General features: G+C 38.2%; 1 protein-coding gene across 14 annotated transcripts in view; it reads right to left on the bottom strand.

Annotated features, from left to right (window-relative positions):
* The window catches only part of FUBP1 (far upstream element binding protein 1), a 39,469-nt gene extending 21,087 nt beyond the window's left edge, over positions 1-18,382 (bottom strand). For 5 of the 14 annotated variants that reach the window (XR_004241865.1, XR_004241866.1, XR_004241867.1 and 2 more), the window contains exons 1-20: positions 18,164-18,363; positions 17,097-17,187; positions 16,047-16,109; positions 15,171-15,209; positions 14,797-14,836; positions 13,944-13,993; positions 13,778-13,849; positions 13,428-13,485; positions 12,804-12,966; positions 12,626-12,724; positions 12,441-12,542; positions 11,654-11,756; positions 11,469-11,569; positions 10,737-10,878; positions 9,784-9,944; positions 8,840-8,994; positions 8,673-8,752; positions 5,736-5,864; positions 5,065-5,139; positions 59-204 (exon numbers count right to left, since the gene is read on the bottom strand). Coding sequence is in view for 9 of the 14 variants with exons in the window: in XM_032118507.1 (XP_031974398.1) it covers positions 59-204; positions 5,065-5,139; positions 5,736-5,864; positions 8,673-8,752; positions 8,840-8,994; positions 9,784-9,944; positions 10,737-10,878; positions 11,469-11,569; positions 11,654-11,756; positions 12,441-12,542; positions 12,626-12,724; positions 12,804-12,966; positions 13,428-13,485; positions 13,778-13,849; positions 13,944-13,993; positions 14,797-14,836; positions 15,171-15,209; positions 16,047-16,109; positions 17,097-17,187; positions 18,164-18,277 (1,983 nt within the window). In the remaining 5 variants the exon portion in view is untranslated. Of the gene's footprint in view, positions 1-58; positions 205-5,064; positions 5,140-5,735; positions 5,865-8,672; positions 8,753-8,839; positions 8,995-9,783; positions 9,945-10,736; positions 10,879-11,468; positions 11,570-11,653; positions 11,757-12,440; positions 12,543-12,625; positions 12,725-12,803; positions 12,967-13,427; positions 13,486-13,777; positions 13,850-13,943; positions 13,994-14,796; positions 14,837-15,170; positions 15,210-16,046; positions 16,110-17,096; positions 17,188-18,163 lie in introns of all 14 variants that reach the window. The other 9 variants (XR_004241868.1, XR_004241869.1, XM_032118511.1 and 6 more) reach the window with 5 other exon arrangements.
* Positions 18,383-18,436: the final 54 nt, after the last annotated feature.

The raw sequence follows: 18,436 nt of genomic DNA, 5'->3' as shown, positions 1-18,436 counted from the left end.
AAAAAATATCTACAACCACTGAGACAGAAGCCAGGCAAAAACCACTTTAAGACTGTACCTGTGGTGCTGGAGGATGCTGTGGCATTCCCTGTGGACTTGTCTGAGCGTAGTATGCTGCCTGCTGCCTGTAGTACTCAGCCCACGCTGCGCTGTAATCTGGCTGACCGCCCGGAGGAGCCCCAGCAGGGGCAGGAACAGCTTGACCTGCAAGTAATTACAATTACACAGCTTTGTTGTTGCAATAGAAATGAGAAAACGTCAAGATCTCAGCACCTGACAAACATCACCTAGCAATATACCTCCAAGGCTTTTGAATAAACTTGTGGTGGGCTTTTTCAGCCTGAACACTCATTCTATTATTTTAATGTAGTGATTCCCATGTAAATCAAAACTGAGGAACAATGAAGACAGTTTTTTCTGCCTTTTGATTCATAATAACGAATCATGTTTAAAGCCTGCTGACCTAAACAGCAGGCTTTAAACATGATTAATACAGCAGTATTTGAATACACACCAAGAGGCAAAACACTTTGTAATCCACACCTAGACTAATTTTATCTTATTTCACAGACTGCATTCATTAGCTCAGCAGATGCCAGTTCATACACTTCCCCAATTCTGGCATCCTTTGTGCAATTACAAGGTTATTGCAGGTTATATTTTTCAAAAAGGCAGTAATTTTTGTAAACCTTTACTCCACCACAGTCCTAAAACCTGCTTCCACACCTCGCAGAAGTTCCAATCCTCTACAAACAAGAGCGTGTGCAAACACACTCTCTCAGACAGCTCAGAATTACTGCTCCTTTCAACAAAATCAACTGACAGACTAAAATCCCTAACAGTGACAGACTGATACACAAGGACTCTTCAGCTTATTAAAAAACCAAGCAAAACAATCAAAGAAAATTACCACCAACCGTTCAGTCATGCTGTTCTTCCACAGGAGATTTGTCACAGACATCTTTACTTCCTTTTCCCCCCCAACTTCAGAAACATCAAGTACAGCCCTCTTAGTACCACAACCTTCTTTATAATTTCTGAGAGGTGTTTTTGCAGTTACCACTACAAAATGTACAGGACTCTAAGCAAAGTAACACACTCTAAGCACTAAACATCGCAGGCACCCAGACAGAAGGGTTTTATACTTAGTGCTTCATTTGAAGTTTCCTGAACTTCCAAACCAGAACTTTTATTACTCTGCTATGACACTTTGATTTACATTCTTAATCCATTATTTTTCAAATCAAAAGTCAGAATTAGGATACTACTAAAAACCACCACCTCTGCAAGCTTTTTCTAAGATACTAGAAAAAAAAAAAAAACCCAAACCCAACAAAAACAAACCACCACATCCCATCACCCTGCAGGAAATAAACCCAAGCAAAATGCAAGTCTGCCCCCTGTACAATTCCTTGTGCACCCAACTGTCTCTTCTGCTATGAACAAAATGGGGCAGCTTCCACTGGATGAGGGCTGGAAGTTTTCAATCCTACCTGAAACCACCTCACCTTTTACTAGAATACAAAACCACTGAGCAACCTTCTGAGAAACACGAATATCAAAAATTCTAATGAAGTGTTTTCTAGGATGTCAGACAGAAGGTTGATTTTGTCTGGTTGGGTTTTTTGAAAATACTTTAACAAAGAAAACTCACATAAAGAATCCTAACTATTTCACACTACTCCTACACATGTATAGTCTTCTAATCCTCTCAAAAACATGACTTGTAAGCAGAGAATGTGAGTATTTGGCAAAGCACTAGCCTGGAAGCCATTGAAATACAACCTTCCATTTTCCAACTGCCTTTACAACTTAGTTTTTCTACTTACACTGTAGGTAAGCTCTGGAAGTCCATCCATCTTTATTTGAGCTTATACAGTAAAGGAATTTCTACAAAAACTTAAATTTCTTCAATGCTTTAGAGCTGTAATCACATTTTACAACTTTAAAAATGTGGTGAATTACAACTTACAATTTACACTTCTGATCAGTTATTTTAATAAAAATTATCTTTAATATGGTTACAAATTATCCAAGGATACTCTCTTCCCAAGTTCACCATTACTTTGAGATAATAACTGTACGTACAAATTATTGTCAACACAACTGAACGTCAAAGAAAAGGGATTTTTTTTGCACATTATGACCCAAGAACCTTTGGACATTTAGCCAACTATGTCAAGGCAGCACTGAAATTCAAGTAATAAATCAAATATAGAAAATTTAACATCTACTCAAAGATGTCAAACTGGACTTCTGTCCTGAAATGGGTATTTTAGGTGCACCATTTCCCTAATTGCAAGTAGTTCTGAACTTACACATGGAATTCAGCAATTTAGTCAAAGCTTCCCTTCAGTGTAGAAGCTGCACCTGCTTGTTAATATCAAAATTCAAAGGGAACACTTACGGATAAGACTGGTAAATATGAGAAACACAGAACACCTGTTTAAGGAGGGCTGAGAAAGGAAACACCAGCAGATTTTACCGTTCAACATTATCAAGAGTGATTCTAGTAAGAGCAAACTGTTTTGTTTCTTCTTTCCCACTACAATGCTGAGCAATCTTTTAAAAACACTTCCACTATTTTATTATGGAATCCTTTAACTGTATGTCAAGCCCACAGTATATGGGAATGACTTTTAAACAATAAATTTTCTAATTTCAATAGTGGCATACAGATCATTTACTAAAAAATGTCTTCATGTTTAAAGGGAACTGTTATCCATAAGAGACTTTTTGGAGTATTTGCTACTCAAAGGAGTAGCCCCTGAAACAAGGGTCTGAAAAAGGAGATGGACTTTGCCACTGTATTTCTGAGTCAGAAAACAGGTTCACTTTCAAGTCACTGTTCACTAAAAAATACAGTGAAGTGTTCTCTGTGATTAGCAGAGTCATATCACACCAGAAGGAAGCCACTTTGAAAACACTGTTTGGATGGGCATATTCAGGAGTGTTTTATCATTTTCAGATCACTCATACTTGACTAAGTGTGAGAAAATTCAAAACACCAATTGCAATATCACAGGAAACTTGTTCAGCTCAGTACTGTTTACCCTCAGAGGCTTGCCACAAGGATTATCAAAAGAGTTTTCAATAGCAAAATCAGCAAAACAGCAGAACTGGTTGGGCTCAACAACTCTGAATTTCAGTTCAGTTCTCTCTAACAAAGTTTAGTGAAATTATCTGTGCTGTGAAAAATCTCAGTCATCAAAGAGGACTTGTAATTCCCATCCTTTGGCACAAGTTAATGGGGACAGAAAATTACAGTACAAATGGTACTGGAGAGCCTGGAGAGCCCATGAACTTGCTGTTGGACAACCTTCCTGCCCATCAGATCTTCCACTGCTTCTTAACATAGTTACCGAGGTGGGGAAAATCACCACCATTTAGCATTACATCCAACTGAATTCCTCTTTTCTAAGAGAAATGCTATCTACCACATCAAGATTCTGCAGCAGAAAGTTCTCATGATTTACACAGTCAAGTTATATAGGTCCAGCCACAAGAACTCTCCTTCAGGCAAAGAACTCAATCCAAACTAGAAAAAGAAATTAAGATGAGAACTGACCTTGTGTTTTTCCTCTTAGTTGATTGTCTTGGCACTTTTTACATTTTGCATTTTAAGAGCAACTATTTTTATCTCCCAATGTATTTTTTTGGCTCACATTCCTCTTTGAAATTGTTCCCATAAACTCTATCCTAGCACCTTATAACTAGCTATTAGTTAATCTGAGCAAGTGCAAGACTAGTGCAAGCCAGACTTCCCTTTCCAAGATAGCAAATTAGAAAGATGGCTGAGCCCCTGCCAACAAATTACATTATTTAAAAAACAGTAAAAACCACCCACAACTTTGCATTTTAAAATGTGAGCAAAACTAACAGACAGTGAATTGAGAAGAAATAGCTAAATGAAGCAGGAAGAAGAAAAATGGAAAGGCCTATCATCTTAAAAATCTTATGTTTGGGAGTTGTAACTGTTTTAGTCTGATACACTATTATTGAACTAAATAATCATTATATATTTTCTGTTCAATTCATCACTTATGCTGTGCCAAAATAAAGAATAAAGGTAGTTATGTCTTGGCAACTAATTACCAATACAGTGGAAGGTTAGTAAGAGGAATTAAGCATGTTATTAATCTTAAATCTGACTGCTTTTAATATTCCATGAGAAAACTGAGTGCAGTTGGAAGATGGCAAAACAGCCACCAAACCCTCCCATGCAAACAAAGACGCATCCCTAACAGGATGTTGCTGTATTTCTGGTCAGAGATATCTGGGAAAGCACTGGCATTCCTAAGCCCACTGGGGCCCAGTATCCAGAGCTCCACCACCTACGGTGGTCCACAGCCGGACACCATGGACAGAACATGACCTACACGACATCACCATGATTTAAACAGTAATGGCACCTTCTGCCAGTACATAAAATTCACACACTCTTTCCTTATAAAGAAAACAATGAAATAATCAACTTAACCAGCCTATTCATTTCATTTTTATAAAAAAAGCTACCAACAACATGTAACCTGCAGTTTAAACACAGCTCAAGTGCTGCAAAGCAAATGCTATTTAAAAAAGGGCACAGTATAAATGGAAGCTAATTATGATACTTTAGTAACCTGAAACACAGAAAACAAGTTACAAGAAAAGAAAATTATATGTAATCTGAAGAGAATTGGGAAACAACTATCAAACTCTAAAAACAACAGCTACATAAAGGAGATCAAAGCTGAACTTCAAAACTTGGGAAATATACTTTTAAACACTCAGATTGAAATATTTAAAAGATGTTGCTTCCCAACAATCAAAGACATCTCCTTAAGTTTGAAGCATTTTTGTAAAGCTGATTACTACCCTCAGTACCATGAAATCCCTAAAAACAACACAAAATTGAAGTCTGTTTCTCAGCAGTATTTGATTCAGAACACATGTGACTGTGGATTTTTATTTTTTTGGGGTAAAAACCCCATCTCATCCAGCAAAATATGCAAGTCTCCTAAAACATTCCACTGTGAATATGGAAGAGAAAAAAAACAACAAAAAAACCCCCTGCACACTTACCCATTTTTTTGTAGTACTCCTCCCAGGCCTTGGTATAGTCAACCTGCCCTGCTGGTGCTGGATTTGGCTGATCTCCTGAATTATATTAAAAACAGTCAAACTAAACTACTGGGGTTTGTTTCATGTATAATCCAAATAATCAACAGAAATTTTCAGTAATGGTCCCACATGACATCACTCAAATCTGACACTATAAACCTTTGTGGTACAAGCACAAATATACTACTAGTGAAAAAGACATGTTTTCAAGATTCAGGAAGTGCATACCACTAGCAATACGAAACACCAAAATTCAAGTGGTAAGCCTCAGCCAGGCACAAAAATTAAAATAACACAACTAAATACCACAACTGTAATTGTCCTAAACCCACTGGAAGTAATGTGACCATTTAAGCAAATGGCAATCAACAGCTTAGCTCATTACATTTTTATTTATGACTGCTCTATGTAGTCGTTAAGTCAGCCCATGTTGCAGCAAAATTCTCTTAAATACATTACTCTCATTACTGCTGAAATTAATAAAAGCAATATTGAAGGCTATAAGCAATAGTTTCCCAAGAAAACCAGCTACCTAAAATAAGTTTACCCCATATATGAAGACAACAATAAAAAATAATGGGGTATTTACACCTCCAGCAACGAGAAATATGTCCATTTCACTCAATAGCTACCTTGTCCATTAGTTTGTGTTGTAGCTGGTCCACCAGGAGGGGCTGCAGGTGGTGGCTGTGCTTGCTGCTGATAATAGTGAGCATAATAAGCTGCCCACGCTGCTGAATTGGGATCTGTTCCTGGCTTACCTATGAAAACAGAATATAAACATTTATAATAGTACTACTATGAACAGAATGCTGTCCTCAATTAATCCTGTCCTAGGCATTCTTATTTTCCTCCAAAGAAAAATCCATCTCAACAAAATATCCATGTACATCCTTTAAGTATTCTTTCTTTCTAGCATAAACTTTTGATCAGGTTTCAGACTAATGTACTGTACAAAGTGTACTTTCATAAAGCTGGTGAGATAAAATAATTTTAGAACCCTTTCTATTACAACGCCACTTATTAATCTTACGTGTGATAAACAGAAACAGATTTTTCAAGTTTATTTAAACAGTCATGTTAATAAATGGAAACAGCAATGAATCATTCTAGCACCAAACAATTTCAGGGTTTTACTTTTGTTAGAACCTCACGCTAATGACACTGGCAACGGTGGAGGAGGCGTGCCAAATACATATTTCTGAAACAGAAGAATACAAGACTTACTAGGCATTTGCAATGCTTGTCAGTTTAACTTTAAGGTAACAGTAAAATAGAGAAACACACAGCATTTTAGGAACCTGAATCCCCATACATGGCTATTAAGCATCACTGTTTACTTACAGCTTTTTAGTATAAAAAAAAATAGAAACAGTTGCATCTTCTGCATCTATCTCCATGGTTCCTTATTTTTATCTACATCTAGGCAGGCCAATGATGCTGTTTCCTAGAGTTTTATTTCTCTGTTTTTCACATATAGCCTTTAGGAATGGATTATTCTTGCTGAGTCACAGATTGATTACATTACCAGATTGGCAATCCACAATACCTGAAAATCTATTATTAGAGAACATAGTATGTTTTACACAACCAGCATATATTTGCAAACAGTATTTGCAGTCTTAAAAGAGTAAAAGTATCTGCAAAGAAATGCAGCCAACTGAGGAGAGAATTTCACAAAAGGATATGAAGACAACTGATACTTTAGAATAACTGTACATGGGAACGGAAATATAATCCTCCCTAAACAGGAAACAGGTAGGGCAGTGAATAATGGAAGATGAAGAAATCCCTTGAAAAAGACATTCAAGAAGAAACCCACAACAACAAATTAATGCTAAATGAAATCCTGTGACAAGTCAGATGTAACCACTTCAAATGCACACAGTATCAGAATACAGAAAAAAATGTTAACACACTACTTCCTGTTTTAAATTACACTGCTTCCATCAATAATAGTGGATTTAAACTAACACAGACTATATTCTAAGGTTACCTGCAAATATCAAATAAGCCATTGCTCAATTCCCCATCTCCTTCCCCTTAGCTACTTCTCTAGAGTAGAAGAACACAGAGCTGGATTCATTAAATTTCCAAAGAAATCTGACTGTAGTAACTAGCTCCACTTTCATGTGACAAGGGCAAGCACAGGTCTGGAGAAAGCACCTCTGAAAAAAATACTAAAATAACCCATTTGTTACACTGGAGTGAGTAACTAAGAGAAAACTGTAGAAAATTAATCCAAAGAAATGCCAGTCAAAAGAAACACCAACTTCAACTGCATATATGACAACTTCATTAGATTTTTAAGAGAAGTATTTATCAAAAAAGCAGTTACAGAATCATCAGGATGACATCAAGGGAGTATTTGCCATTTTTTCTTACACAGCCTTTGTGTAGATAAGTAACTTCATAAAATAATAAAGAAGGTGGTGTGAAAAAGGCTGTAACATTTTAATAGTGGTTTTGCTATGCTGAGACCAAGTCACTTTGAATTATTCTACTTCTAAATAATGTCAGCAGGCATTTTTAAATACTGAACTGAATACATGCAGAACTACCTTGCATGGAAGTTTGGGAACTAAACCCAGCAATGGTTCTTTGCAAAGATACAACCTGACACATACATATAGTCCCCTTCTCCACTAATGGATCCTATGTCAGGATGAGTGACTATCAGAAAATATTTGTCATTTATAACAAAAATGATATTGAGATCTTTTGGCTCAAGTTCTGAGAAAACTCAACCTCAAACAAATGAGGTGCAACAGACTCAAGCATCTAGCCTTACCATGCCTTCTGTGGCTGATGTTCCATTTCCCCATATCCTCTAGTCCAACCAAAGGATGTAAACTTAAAGAAAAGCAGGATACTACAACTTTGGAAGTTGTAATTAAGTAAGAACTCCCAGTCTTGACAAAGATAAACAGAAATAGAAGAAACAGATTCTACAAAGACGGGTTTCAGAAGAATATACAAAACTATTAAAAGCAAAAGCTCAAAATACACAACCCTAACTAGTTTTACTGTATTAACAGCAAATTACCAAGGTTTTAGCCCTCAAAAAGGACTCAACAAAATACATTTGTGTATATCAGACTCTTAAAAGTAATTCTAATAGAACAAAACCTAGAAACATTATAGCATTAACTGTAAAAAGACAGAGCAGTGAAGACTGTTTAAAATCAGAAGTCATCTACTACTAGAGAAAAAAAAGACATCCTCAATAAAGAACTTTAGCAAAAACATCAATTGTAAGAAAACTGAACTGCACAAAATCAGTGAACCAAGACTTGCAAAAAGTATCATAAATAGGGATGCAGTATCAATAACACTTGTAAAAAAGCATATTCCAACTGTAACAATTAACTTTCAACATCTCACAAGCCACATAGGTAAAATGCAAAACATAAGTAAAATGACAATCAGTGAAGAAAAATCCAGAAAAATAGGAGTTTTTCAGCTTTATGAGTGTAACACAAGTGAACTGTATAATGCATATACTTGTAAGGACAGAATGGATGTACTTGAAACATACCCACCCTACAGTACAGCTGTGCATTTCTTACCTGGATCTGGTGGGTTAGGTGGCTGCCAGTGCGGATAAGCATTTCCCCATCCCTGTGGAGCATATGGAGCTGGAGGACCACTGCAAAAGACCAAGTCATACACACACAGTGAAAGCCGGTCCCAGGGTCACCTTACAAAGAAGGAAGTCAGCTGAAGCAATACTTACTGAGGCGCAGGACCAGGAGGGCCTGGATTATAAGGAGCTGGATTATATGGTCCCATGGGAGCACCAGGACCTGGTGGCCCAGGAGGTCCATGCGGGCCAGGAACAACACCATGGGGACCATGGGGAACAGGTGGACCCAATGGATTCACCGGACCCTGTAACAAAGGTAGCACAGACATAAAAATACACCTTGAGGTTCTCAATTTTTCAAAAATTTAAAAACATTTATCTGAACACTCTAAGTGAATCGTCTAACAGGTTTGATTGGTTTTAAATAAAGACAGTTACCTGCAGAAAACAGGCTTTTTAGAGTTTGATTAAGCTTAGGACTAGTTACAGTTAAAGGCAGCTGTGGCAGTAATAACAACTAAAAGACTGCATTTATTTCAGTCCCGTCTTGAGGAAGTGAAGGATTTTACAAAAAACCCATGGATTTTTCCACAAGTTGCACTAAAAGCCCCACACTAACAACATTATCGGTTATAAAATAAATCAATACACCTAAATCTGACTAACTAAAACTGCTTGTAAGACCAGGAACAAAAAGCCACTAGTGAATTTGATTACATGCCCACATATGCAAACGAAAGTGCAGTGGAACCGAAGGCGTAACTTGGATTAGAACTTTACCCAAATATACTGAGACTGAAAAGCAAAACACACAATTTAGTATCACTGATATCTAATATTCTGTGAATGTATCAAATTTCTCATATGCACAAAACTGGCATTATCAAGAACACACCATAGGATGTTGAAGAGATCAACTGTTTCCATTTCAAGATTTTGTTATGTTTATAGTACTTTAAATTCAGATAGCCATTATTATCAATTTATTATCTGATTATCTGGGAAGTGAAAGGATAGAGAAGCATCCACAAAGGAGACTTGCTTTCACCTCTATTTAGCTCCAATAGTAAACAAAAAAGCAGTTATACACTCACTCCAATCTTTTCTTCTATTAGTTGTCGTGCATAATCTATTTGCTGGGGTGTTCCACGGATAGTAAACATCTTCATGTTCGGATCCGCATTAGGTGGAGGATTTCTTTGAAGTTCTATTCTAGCACCAGACTGTTGGCTTATACTTTTAATAGTTTCACCACCTACAATGCAACATAGAGTTGTTATGACTTGCATTAAAGCAAAAAATACTGATTCGAATCAGAGAAAGTCAACTGCGCGGAAGCTGAAAAGACATGAAAAGGCACCTATTCTTAAAAGCCAATCAAGAACATTCTAGCAATTAAAAAAAAAACTCTTCAGTGTAATATAGAGATTTAATGGCAATAAATTAGTAAAACAAGTTATTTTTTTATTTTAAAGACCACAAAAATGTCACTCAGAAACAACAGCAAAGAATTCCGACAACCTTGTCTGTTTTTTTCCATTCATGTCAACATTTAATATCAGACATGAGTAACAACTGACACGCATGGTTATTAGTAAATACACTTAAAACCCAACCTCCCTATAAAGGGAAGGAAGCCCAAATGACAAAAAAGCCCCACAGAGGCTGACATGCTATTTAAGTCCACAATTTCTTGCAGTGCACCAAAACCAGAAAGTTAAATTCCCTGAACTGGCTCCTCCTCCTACAGGATCCAGAAAAGTTATATGTACCATTAGTATACCCAAAGTCTTCAAAACAGAGGTAATTTAGCAATTAAAAATTTTTTAAAAATGACAGAATCACAAAATACTCTGAGTTGGAAGGGACCCACAAAGATGATGGAGTCCAACTCTTATGTGAAAGGCCCATACAGGGATTGAACATACAACATCTGCATTATTAGCATCATGCTAATCACACGCCTCTGTAGCATGGCATTTGTCCAAACAGAAAAGCTGAGTGGTTTTAAAATAACATATAAATGTACATATATAAGATATATTGCCTTTTCCAATGATTAATCCAGTTTTGCCAGTAGGGACAATAAAATTGAACTCCTGTAATCCACCAGGAGGCCCCATGTTCCAGTTGCCTTGGCCTCTACCCCTTCCTCGACCACCAGGTCCTGGTCCACCAGGGTTACCAGCCTAAAAAGAAGCAGCAACAAATGAACATGTGCTATAAAATTACTGCAAACAAATAATGCAAACAGGTTACATGACATCGTTTGTTAAGAAAAAACTGATTCTCTACTCAGACAGTTTTGGTAGTTAAAGCAGTACCTTTTACAGAAGGCCTAAATTACATTTTAGAATATGTTCTGTATAATTCTGTGTATGAAAGATGAAGGAAGGATATAGAAGAAAGCAGAAAGTTTCACATGTACAGAGATGTAATTTTTGTCTGCCTTCTGTAAATGCAGCAGTGGGGCTCATCTAACAATGAGCTTTTAAACACTGATTACAACCAAAAGTCAGAGCATATTAGCTTTCAACACAAAAGACAAGCAGCAGCTCTAAAAACCAGCCATATAGAGAAATGCCAGGACTTTGAATCAGTACTGTCACTTGCAAAACTGTAACTGTAGAAGTAAACATTCATATTCCAGACCAAACTTTGAAGTAGATTCAAATGGCGTAACTAAATTATTTTCTTTAATTATACACACTTTTTGAAAATTTTGGGTCTTTCCAAAGCATGGGCAGGAGATTTTAAAAACTGAACGACGTTACCCAACCTGAACGCTGCGAAGGAGATCTGTAATAATTTCTGCAGCATGCTGACATCTGTCTGGAGGCCCTGTGATCTGGGCTATTCTATCGGGAGTTGTTCCATCATCTGGAATAAAAATGAACTATTCCAGTATACGCAATTCAGTAAATTTACACTTAATTCACAGAGAGTTATGAACGTTTTACAAACCTGGCTTAAATTGGATCCTAACACCAGCATCATTCTGGATCTTTTTTATCATCTCTCCATTTCTTCCAATTACAATACCTACAGCAAATCGTGGTATTGGAACCTGGGGAAAAAAAACCAAACCAAGATGCTGATGACACAGATATTCCCAAAAAATCCACACAATGGAAGGGTTAGAATTAATTATAATTGTAAACTAGGGCAAGATCAATGCCACTTCAGGCTTTTTTGAAATGGTATTTTTTAATATCAAGTCACAAGCCTAGCACATACTGGACCAAAGTATCAAACAGAAAGTGATTCTATGTTTTACAAGTTCTCATAGTGGTAGCAATTCCAGTGGATACTATACTTCTCAGAATAAAAAAAAAAAAAAAGAAAAAAAGAATTTATGAAGTGTCTAAAATTCTAAGAGATGAAACTTTAAGCCTCTCCCCTGATGAACAGTTACTAGGCTGTGACTTGCATTAACAGGTGGACTTGAACATCCTTCTGTAAAGGCCAAAGTCCAATTTCAGTAACATTATAGTATTATATACTCGGCCATAAAATTTACTTGCACATTTGATAAAAAACTCCAGCTACTTGACATTGTTTGTAACTGCTGGAAATGCGAAGTGAATGCCGCACATCATTTAGTGTTGCGAATTCAGAAATGATCGAGTAATACTTACATGCCATAATCACTTCTGAAATCTGGTTAAAAGCTTTCATTGGTATTACCCCACTTAACATTTTAAAGTTAACATCTCAAAATACAGTGAACAAGTTTTTCAACCATGCTTACGTCTATCCCTTCATTTCCTCCTATTCTTGACCCATATTCGTTGCGCACCTCTCTAAAGCCACCTTGATCACGAATTAACTCCAGCACCATTTCCTTGGCTTGCTAAAAGAAGAATGAAAGGTTGTTTAGGTACTGCAACATCAGAACAGATTAGAAAATGCTCTGAATTGTGAAGCACTCCTTACCTGAACTTTATAAGGGTCTCCAGTTATCCTAAGGGGCTTGTCTGCACCAGTGTTCTGTGGACCATCTTGAATCATGACCATTTTGACACCTGCCCGCTCCTATTTGACAAAAGGGAGGTCAATACCCACTCAAATCCAGATTCAGTACTATCATATTTAAAAGAAGATACAGATATACCTGTAATTGTTTAATTGTCTCTCCACCTTTCCCAATAACTAATCCTGCTTTACTTGCTGGAATCATAATTTCTTGGACTGCATTTCCAGGTCCATCACCATGATGAAATCCAGGTGCAGGTCTTCCCTTTTCAACTATCTGGTCAAGTAATCTTTTTGCTGACCTGTGAAAGAAAATACACGTTTATAAATACTTATTCCTCCAAGTATCACTTGCCCACACCTATCCCGCTTGGAAATAAGTCTTAATTTAAAAAGTTTCTGCAAAATAATTATGATTACTATCACTAAGAAATATGAAGCAAACTCAATCAATCTGCAAAAATAACTTAAGAAACTAACTGCAAAATAATAAAACCATCCCAATATTGGAATACAAAAGGTGGTCCTTTACCAAACACATTTAACAAAGTTACCTCCTCAAGGACCCTCACTATAGTTACACACAAAGCTTAACTCAGAACAAAAGCTGCTGCTTGATTCAGCATGCAAAGTAAGGACATTCGTACTTGGAACTACCACCACAACAGCGGACAAAAGCAAGTATATATTCACTATGCGTTATGTTAGCTGCCATCAGAATAAAATCATGATTACAGTCCTGACATCAGTTAAAAATACTTACTGAACAGACTCTGGTGTTCCAGTTAGCATACATGATCTTTCAGGCAGGCCTCCACTATCTGCAATCATAAAATTAAACCAATTTATCAGTAGTGTTAAGTCAGAAAGAGTTTATGAAATTAATCATAATACACAAACTACTGCAACTTCACATTCACTGAAGTAGAATAATCTATGTACCCCATTTTGCATTTCTTTCACTCATCATAGTTGAGATAAGTACAAAAAAATTAAACTACACCTTAAATGAAGGTTGAGGCAATTAGAAGCCATGAGCAATCTTCCGGACTTCCTACCAACCGCCCACTCCATTTCCCCAAACAGACAGGTTAACCCCCCCCCAGTAGTTACCGGGTGCAATCTGTATTTTACAGCCAGACTCCTGCTGTATGCGTGAGATCTGCTCTCCGCCTCTGCCAATTACTTGGAGAAAGAAAATATAGAAAGGTTATTTGTATTATCAGCATCTGCTACCATCCCTCACGGTACTACAAGACCACACACCCATACTACTTACTGAATCCAACCATCCCATCTGGAACTTTGTACTCCTCTGTCATCACAGACCTACAATGTTAAACAAAAGACAATGACCATCCAGAGACCAAACCAGCATTACATTTATACATATTGTCCCATTAAACTAAAGCAAGCTACTGCCCCCATCATCACCCTGGCTTACTTGCCTCCCACTACCTTTGGAAGTGATTATGCAAGCACAGTTCTACATAAGGTGACAATACACAGAAACAACACAAAAGGTTTATGTGTCATACAAATCAGTCAGAAGTTTTCCTTCACCCTCTTTATTAACAGATGTGCAATACAGAAAAGGCTACTGTAGCATTTTAAGTTTCATCTTTATATCCATCAAAGGATGCTGAAAATTTTGGTATCTCAGAACTGTCCAAAGCATATTAATAGTTGGATCTGACTGTTTAGGTAAGAAACAAGTGAAGAAAACCATGAAGTTGTAACAAACACAGGTGAGAAATTCTCTACATAAAGTTTGAATTATTTGGTCTTAGGTCATCCAGGTTTGCTTTTTGTTTACAAGATGGCATCACCCCCTTTCTCTTCAGATCTGCTTCGAACTTCTAGCTATGCTGCCTATGCTGAAGTAGTAAAAACCAGCCAACACATTTTCCTTTTATTAACCTTGATCCACAGCCTAGGCTGTGGAGAAAGGAAGAGACAGCAATGTAGGTACATTTTAAGTGTCTAACTTGGGACTTGCTGAAACTAAATTTCAACAGATCACACAAAGGCAGAATAAATGCTTCATGTGTTGATACCACTTTTTCAGAAAAATTGCTTGAAACCACTTTATTCCAATAAAAATCCTACATAAGATGTAATCTAACTCTTACCTTTGCTGCTGATGCATCGGTGGTAGCTGATTTCCAAAAGCTATAAACAAACATTGTTAAAATTAAATTCAAACAAGTGGTATAATTTACAATTAAGCTTCTCCCTTGACAACAAAACTCAATTGTATCAAATTTTTGTTCACTTTTAAAAGGTGTTATCAAAAGGTTAAAAAATGATAAAGACTCATCTGTTGCTACCACCCCTGTCAGTTTTACAAAGCTGACTCCCACTGCTTCAACAAGACATAAATCCCCAGCCATTTTTTTGGATCTCATTTATTGAAGTGTCACCTACCATAACACTTTCAAACTGTTGGTCTGACAATGTTACACTTGTTTAGGTTTTTTTTGGCAACAAAATAAAAATTACTTACAGTCATTCTGGGGAGCAACTTTCTTAGCATCTGGTTGATCTGCAAAATTAAGATTTTTAAAAATTTTTTTGCCAAGAAATTCAAGAAGTGCTTAAACCTTTTAGTGTGAATTGTAAATTTCCAGTGTATTTTAGCCCCCCCTTTTTTTTTTTCCCCTTTCTTTTTTCTCCTCCAATTTCAGGGAGTTGATCATCTGAATAAAAGAAAAAATCTCACGAACACTCAGCACTTGGTTAGTATAGCTGAAAAGATGTTAGATTTTTCCATGTATCTATTCAGTTTAACAAAAGGCAGCTTTCAGAACGCACTGTATGTAGATAGCTCACAGATACCCAGTCACTGAAACCCAACTAAGACAAGGAACAAAGTTGAGCTTTGTTGGCTGCTCAAGCTAATGATGCTTCTATAGTAAAAAAGAAAAAAAAAATCAAATCCATAAAAAAATCAACAATGACTTAAAAAAAAAAATTCTGACAATGACCACAAATCTAGACCAAACATCTGAAAATACAACAGTATCACATGGCAATGCAATCTCAATCTGAATGTTGATATGAAATCCCTATCCAAATATCAAGCATTTCATAGCATAAAACTTCACAAAAAAAAAAGCAGATTCAAAGCAACTACATCACTATCGTCCAAATCCTTTCTGTACAGTAGAGAAATAAAAGGCATCATTAACCTGTATCTGAAAAGATAAGACTTCAGATGCTTCCTTCCCACCCCAAAATAAACGCTATATGAACCACCATAATTTATGTGCAGCAAAAACTCAGACACATATTCCAAGAAATATTTGTGTCAATCCAGAAAGATCCACTAGTTTATGTCATGTTTACATACTAAACACAGGTAATAAATAAAAATTCCTGCCTTTAAAAGGAGAGGGCATTCCCTCCCAGTGTGTTGTACTGCTCGGACTTGTCCAAGAGCCATCTACACATAAAATAAAAAGAATACATTACATATATCATATGAAGCATCATTAGCTCATTTTTGTATATTAAAAACCTCACCTTTCATAGAAAAAAAAACTTTACTGTAGGACACAAGAGCTCCTGACATAAAGCCTTAGTTACATTCTGTAGACTGAGTTTCAATCCTTTTAAAGGAAAAAAAAGGCATTTCTCTTTTGTGAGACCTATAAGAACATTTCAGCAAGCTCAGAGATTTCTTCCTGTAATTTAGCTAGCACTTTGTGTGTATATTAAACATATCAAACCCTGTTAAGTTCGAAGTGGCTGCTCTGTAAGAGACAGAAGACGACACACACGTTTCAGGAGAAAACTTTACTGCAGTGTAAGGCAAATCCAAAAAGCTGCAACAAGTCGTAAGATTTAAGTATGATCTTATCAGGGCTCACACACGCTGTAGGCTGAAATATTAGACAACACAGAAGTGTCTTCAGGGTAGAAAATTTACTTTCCAGTGTTTTTTTAAAGTCCTATGCTTTTACAATGAAATGCATTAATACTTTTATTTGAAACAGTGCAGTAATAAAGTTAATGAAACAATCAAGCTCCTGGAGCACTTCCTGCTCTAATTGTAATTTACAAGCGGTAATCAATCCCACGCAACTATGAAAGACTTCAATGACACCTGCACAGTCATTTTGCAGCCTGAATGTTTCTGTCCCTTTCCCCAGCATACATTTTTCTATTTGCAGCATTTAAACTACATATAAAATATTGTAAAACAGGCTTACATTCACTTCAGGTTAGAGCACAAAGGTTTAAAACAAACTTTCCCACTAAACTGACGATGAGAAAGTATGTAATGATCTATGAAGGGAACGAAGTATTTTAATGCTGTGCTATGGAAAAAAAAAAAACCACGAATCCACAAACAAAAACACCACCTGCAGTCTTTCTGGCACAGTGGCCATACTCCACAAAAATAAATGCAGCAAGAACGAGTGCGTACCTCCATCCTCAAGAGGTCTTTTCTGCCCTCCATAACCGTAGTCGTTTGAATTCATTGACGTGCCAGCATCTCCTCCAATTTTCGCTGCAATCTAAACAAAAGGCAGATGTGAGCCGAGAAAAAAAAATTAATTCGGCCCATATTTATTCCACGTCCTCTAGAAGATTTCAGGGATTTAAATAATGCACATTAAAATGACCCTAAATAATTAAAAGCCAAAAGCACTTATGCTTTAAAACAGGTTTTCTGTTTTAAAGACTTGTGCTCATCCTTCAACAGTAGAGCCTCCCAAATTTTCCTCACCCATTAAAAAAAAAAAACCAACGAGAATTTGGCCTTTGAACACCAACACTTTTTCCTAAACGAGGATTTTCTTTCTCTACGCGTTCTACGCGAAACATTGTGGTGTCTCACAGCAGCGCCTCACCGACTAAACAACCTCAAAATCCGACTACACCGGGTTATAAAATACTGCCAAAACCGCCACCGCTTATTAAGAAGCGAGGCGAACATTTCGCCCAAGAAGCGATGAAAACATTGCCCGTGGTGCAGAAGCTACAAATAAAACTGCGGGATAAAGAGCTTCCGCAAGGGCCCTCGCTCCGCAGGCCGCGGCGCTGCCCAACCGGTCCGAGCAGGCTGCGGGCGCCGCGGGCACCACAACACGGCCCGCCCGCGGAGCCGCCGCCCTCCTGTCCCTCCGCCGGGCCGGGCCCGATAACGCGCCGCTACTCGCCCGCCGAGATTTCGCCTCCCCGCCGTCGGGAGGGAGCCCGCGTTGCCGCTCCTCTCACCGCCAAATCCCCTCGGGCCGAGCCCGGCGCTGCTCGCGGGCGATGGCGGAGCGGGGCCACAAATACCTCGCGGCCCAGAGCGGGCAGGTAGCGCAAAGAGGGCGTGTAGATAGGACGAAGCTCCCCCCAATACACACACACTTGCGGAGGGACCCCCACTCTCCACAGCCGAGCACGGTGAGGGCGCAGCCCGCTCCTTGTTCCACGGCTCTGATACGGCGGCCTCTAGGCCCCGGGACCCCATTGATTCGATAGAGCCCCACACACACACACCTGCCTAGCCCTCTGCAGCGCATCTTTAAAGGCATCGTTCACTCCTCCAGCCCCGCCGCCGCCTCCCCCGGGCGCGCCCGCAGCAGGAGGGGGCACGGTGGAATAGTCCGCCATGGCCACCCCAGCGCCGCTCCAGCCGCTGCCGCCGCCTGCCAAGAAAGAGAGAAAATGGCGGCGGGCGCGCGCCTTTCACATTCCTGCGCGGCATCGTGCTCGGGGGGAGCGCGCCGAAAGCTCGCGAGATCTCGGGCGGGATTTCATTGCGGGCGCCGA

This window comes from Corvus moneduloides, chromosome 9, assembly GCF_009650955.1.
Source record: "Corvus moneduloides isolate bCorMon1 chromosome 9, bCorMon1.pri, whole genome shotgun sequence".
Lineage (NCBI taxonomy): Eukaryota > Metazoa > Chordata > Aves > Passeriformes > Corvidae > Corvus > Corvus moneduloides.
This window is presented reverse-complemented; position numbering and strand designations above follow the sequence as displayed.